The 4950-nt window shown below is 47.9% G+C and overlaps 1 protein-coding gene across 1 annotated transcript; it reads right to left on the minus strand.

The window, feature by feature from the left end:
- Positions 1-569: 569 nt before the first annotated feature.
- Positions 570-2465, minus strand: ERCC6L (ERCC excision repair 6 like DNA helicase). The gene has a single exon (XM_034407124.2). It carries the CDS (start codon positions 2448-2450, stop codon positions 570-572), a length of 1881 nt encoding a protein of 626 aa, XP_034263015.2. The 5' UTR covers positions 2451-2465.
- Positions 2466-4950: the final 2485 nt, after the last annotated feature.

Raw genomic sequence — 4950 nt, forward strand, 5'->3', positions numbered from 1 at the left:
AATACATCTTCAGTTGCTTGTTTCTAGAATCTGACCAACCCAAGATTGGTAGAGAAGAACATCAATTGATGAGTGGACAATACATCTTCAGTTGCTTGTTTCTAGAATCTGACCAACCCAAGATTGGTAGAGAAGACCATCAATTGCTGAGTGGACAATACATCTTCAGTTGCTTGTTTCTAGAAGCTGACCAACCCAAGATTGGTAGAGAAGAACATCAATTGTTGAGTGGACAATACATCTTCAGTTGCTTGTTTCTAGAAGCTGACCAACCCAAGATTGGCACAGAAAAACATCGGTGGATGAATGGACGATACATCTTCAGTTGCTTCCTTCTGGAACCTGACCATCCCAAGATTGGCAGAGAAGAACATCAGTTGATGGAGAAAGAGGTTGGTTCCTGAAGGTGATGGAGAACGTTTTAGGTTCAGTTGGACAATCAAGTTCACGAGAAGAAAAATTACAGGAAAGGTCTAAGAGAAGATCATGGGAATGGCTTTAATTCCAGATTCATTTTCATGAAGATTCACAAAAGCTGGCTTTAACTCCAGATTCATTTTAGCGAAGAATCATGGGAAATGCGTTGTCCTTTTCTTAGTGTCGATGAGTTGGGATTCTAACTGGACCAGCTCCTGAGCCTTGTGGACACGGTCCTGAATATACTGGTGGGCCTCATCATCGTCAGCTTCCTCGTGACTCGTTTCAGACGTATACATCAGATCGTGATCAGAGATGCCAAACATCTCCAAGGAGTAAAGGTAGGCGATGTGTTCATCTAAGGTGGCATCTGAGTTCCTCTGGGTTCCATGCAAGGACTGCAGTTGAAGTTGAGTCAACGACTTTCTCGTGTCCGTCAGAACAAAGAGCTCTCTCAATTCCTGCTTGGTAAAATAGCGATACGGGTTCTTCTTATCTCCCGTGCTTTGCCTTATGAGCGAGTCCTTGAAGACCTGACGCCGGTAGATTTTCTCCTCAACCGTCCCACACGTGATCAGCCGGTAGATCACGACGTTTTCTTTTTGCCCAATCCTATAAACGCGGTCTACGGCTTGCATGTCGGTGGCCGGATTCCAACTCGGATCAAAGATCACCACTCGGGTGGCGGCCGTTAAAGTGAGGCCCACGCCCCCGACTTGAGTGGTCAGGAGAAAGACCGAGTAGCTTCTGTCCGTCTGGAAGTCCTTCACCCTCTTCTCGCGCTCCAACAAACACGTCACGGTGCCATCGATACGCACGAGCTTGACGCGCCGTTGAGTCAGGATGCATTCTATGATGTCCAACATTTTCCTCGACAAGGAGAAGACCAGCGTTTGGTGGCCTTCTTCCCGGAGCTTCGCCAACAAGGCGATGAGGAACGTCAACTTCCCGGATTCTTGAATCAGAACCTTCTCAGATACGTTTTGGATCTCCTGCATCAGGCCCACCGGATCGTCTTCTCCGTCCTCTTGACTTGAGGTTTCCAAACCAAGCTGGAGACAAGCTTGAGAAGACAACAGCCGGGGGTGATCGCAGAGTTTCTTCAGGATGGTCAACTCTGCCAACGGAGAACGCGTAGTCATCAAAAGTTCTTTAATGTGATCCAAGGAAAGGAAGTTCCTGTAAATTTCTTCCTGGACGGGCGATAAGTAAACCCAGACGATAAAATCATTTTTTCTTGGAAGAGAAGGGACTTCTAGTGTATTCGGATCAGGTGAACCCGTCAATTGGTCCGATCTCAGCTTCTGGATTTCGTCCTTACTTCTCCTCAAGAAATGAGGCTGTATGAGGGACATCAGGTTCTCCGCGATCTTGAGACCCAGGGCTTTCTCCCCCAAGGTCGCGTCCTTCTCCCTCGCCCTGGTGATCGGGTTCTCGTACTCCATCTTGAACGTTTTGGCTGTGCCAAGGAGGCTGCCCTGACAGGCAAAATCAAACAGGGACCACAGTTCCTGCAGATTATTCTGCACGGGAGTCCCCGTGAGAAGGACGCGGTTCGTGGCCGGGATGGCGTAGAGGGCTTTCGTGGTTTTAGCTGAGGGGCTCTTAATTTTATGGGCTTCGTCTAAAATCAGGTAGTCCCAGAGGAACGCTTGCTGGTCGCAGCTGGACAGTTGTTCCCAGTTGGCCAGGATCATCTGGTAGGAGGTCAGAAGTACCCCCTTCGCGGTTTGGATTCGGTGCAAATGTTGGCTGCGTTCTTTCTTGCTCGTCCCGTGAAAAACCTTCACCCGAATTCCCGGTGCCCACTTGGCAAACTCCTGTTTCCAGTTATTCACAAGCGTCACCGGCATAACCAACAAGACGGAACGGATCAGTTGGGCGTCGAACATCCCCGAAAGAAAAGCGATGATCTGGATGGTTTTCCCCAAGCCCATGTCGTCGGCTAAAATGCCCCCCTTGCGTCTTTCACGGTAGAGGCGGTACAAGAACGCGACGCCGTCCTTCTGGTGGTCGAAAAGCCGGTCGTGCATCTCGCGGTAAAGCCAGAGCCCGCTCTGAGCCACGTCCACACTCTCGTCCGCCTCTTGATCCAAAGTCAGGTTGTCCAACTTCTCCTCCACCTGTCCTAGACAACTTTTTGGATCTTCGCCGGGTTCCCTCTCCGGCGGTGTCTTCTCGCGACGGGTGGTCAGTTTCTTCACAGGCTCATTCAGGATCTTCTGATCCGCTTGGGATCTGTTTCTGCAAGACATAACTTCCATTGAAGTGTTGAGAAAAGCAACAGGGGGGAAACGGTCAAAAATGTAGAGGAAAATTTTCTCCTCTAAATCCTTAATGGGAATAGAGTTGGAAGGGGCCTCAGAGGTCTTCTAGTCCAACCTCCTGCTGAAGGAGGAGACCCTATAGCCATGATGGCGAACCTATGGCACGCGTGCCAGAGGTGGCACACGTAGCCATATCAGTGGGCACGAGAGCTCAGCTTCGGCGTGTATGCCCGTGCTGGCCAGCTGATTTTCAGGCCTTTGGGCCTACTGGAAGTCAGGAAAAAGGCTGTTTCTGGCTTCCGGAGGGCCTCCGGGGGAGTGGGAAGGCTATTTTTGCCCTCCCCAGCCTCCTAGAAAGACTCTGGAGCCTGGGGAGAGCAAAAAACGGGCCTACCTTGCCATCGCATGCCAAAAGTTGGGGGAGTGCAGGGGGTTGCACACACATGCGCGGGGGGTGGGGTGCATAGAATTATGGGTGTGGGCACGCGCATGAGCAACCCCCCCCACTCCCCCCACTTTTGCCATTTAATGGCAAAAAGGTTAGCCAACGAGCTCCATAATCCCTTGCGGGGTGGAGTCTGGAAAACTGAATGGAGCTAGCAGTGTGTTTAATGGCCGGATGCCTTTCCTGTCACCAGTGCGGAGTTTTGTTCAGCAGATATATTCTCATTGTGCTCAGACAGTTAGCTGTCCAATCTCTTCTTCATTCCAGCGATGAAGCACCCACCACATCTGAAATCCAGTGTTGCTTTATGCAACGTCTTTGGCCAATTTGGGTAAAGAATTCGAGGAAGTACGCCACGCATTAAACCTGGCTTGTTTCAATTCTGGATTGGCTTTTGATATTGTTTGGGCCAATCCAGACTTTAAGGCAAACTCTACAGGTAGTCCTCGACTTACGGCCACAATTGGGCCCCACGTTTCTGTCGCTAAGCGCGACATTTGTTAACTGAGTTTTAGTTAGAGAAATTTTTTAGTTAAGAGAAATGTCGGACCGAATTGTGGTCGTACATCGAGGATTTATCTGTAATCTGCTGGGATGGTTTGCAACCGGACTCATTCTGGGCCCCAGATTTTGAAAATTTAAAGGCAAGAAGACGGGGTGTGGGGAGATGTGGGTCAGGGTTTTGCAGTCCCCTGAGAATAAATAAAAAAATATACTTTTTAAATTGAGATTGGATCTAACAACAGCATCGTGCTGTAAATTGGGGACTTCCTATATTTTACACCTGAGAGGAGGGAGAGGCAGTTACACAAGAGCACCATCTCCCCAACACTGAAATGCCATCGCCGAGATGCAGGCTTTCGTCCTCAATGAGAACTAGAGCCTTGGCTCTTACCTTTGACCCTGCTTCGCCTGCCCACTGTTTCTGGCTTTTGTCACAGTTGCCATGATGCCGCCCACAAACCAGGATTCCAGGTTTACCTGAGAACTAAACAAAAACCTTCCATCAAACAGAAGACTTTCGTAGATGGACGGCTACAGAAATTTTTTTGGGGGGGAGTTTTAAATATTTGGGGTGGGAGGGAATTTGGGGTATATATTTTATTTATTTATTTTTAAATTTGTATACCGCCCTTCTCCCTGAGGACTCAGGGCGGTGAACAGCCAAGTAAAAACATAAACTACAAACATTAAAATACAATTAAAAAGATATATATAAATTTGGCCCCATAATTAAAAACAATAACAGACAATTAAAAACATTTTAAAAAGTGTATATTCCAGAAGTGGAATAGAGGCAGTCCTCGACTTACAATCAATTCATTTAATGACCATTTGAACTGATAACAGCACTGGGGAGGAAAAAACAGCGCTGATTTACAAGTGGTCCTCGCACTTATGACCATTGGAGCAGTCCCATGAGGTCATTCACTTAATGACCACATGATGATCAAGGGCAGCGATACTCTTAACAACCCTGGTAAAAAAAAAAAAAGGCAATGCCCTCAATTTATGACCACAATTGAGCCCAAAATGTATGTGGCTAAGCGATACATTTGTTACGTTCCTCATTTTACGACTTTTCTTGTCACCGTTGTTAAGTGAATCACGGCACCTGCTAAGTTAGTGACACGGTTGTTAAGCGAATCCATCTTCCCCTTTGACTTTGCTTGTCACAAGGTCGCAAGAGGGGATTAGCGTGACCCCAGGGACACGGCGATCGTCATAAATATCGAGTCAGTTGCCAAGCGTTTGAATTTTGATCACATGAGCATGGGGAATGCCGCAACGGTCATAAGTGTGAAAAACGGTCATAAGTCT

Source organism: Pantherophis guttatus, chromosome 7 (genome assembly GCF_059756535.1).
Source record: "Pantherophis guttatus breed Tessera chromosome 7, ASM5975653v1, whole genome shotgun sequence".
Lineage (NCBI taxonomy): Eukaryota > Metazoa > Chordata > Lepidosauria > Squamata > Colubridae > Pantherophis > Pantherophis guttatus.

Excerpts from the sequence above, each read along its gene's own strand:
- ERCC6L (XM_034407124.2), bottom strand. The coding sequence starts at position 2,450 with ATGCACGACCGGCTTTTCGACCACCAGAAGGACGGCGTCGCGTTCTTG.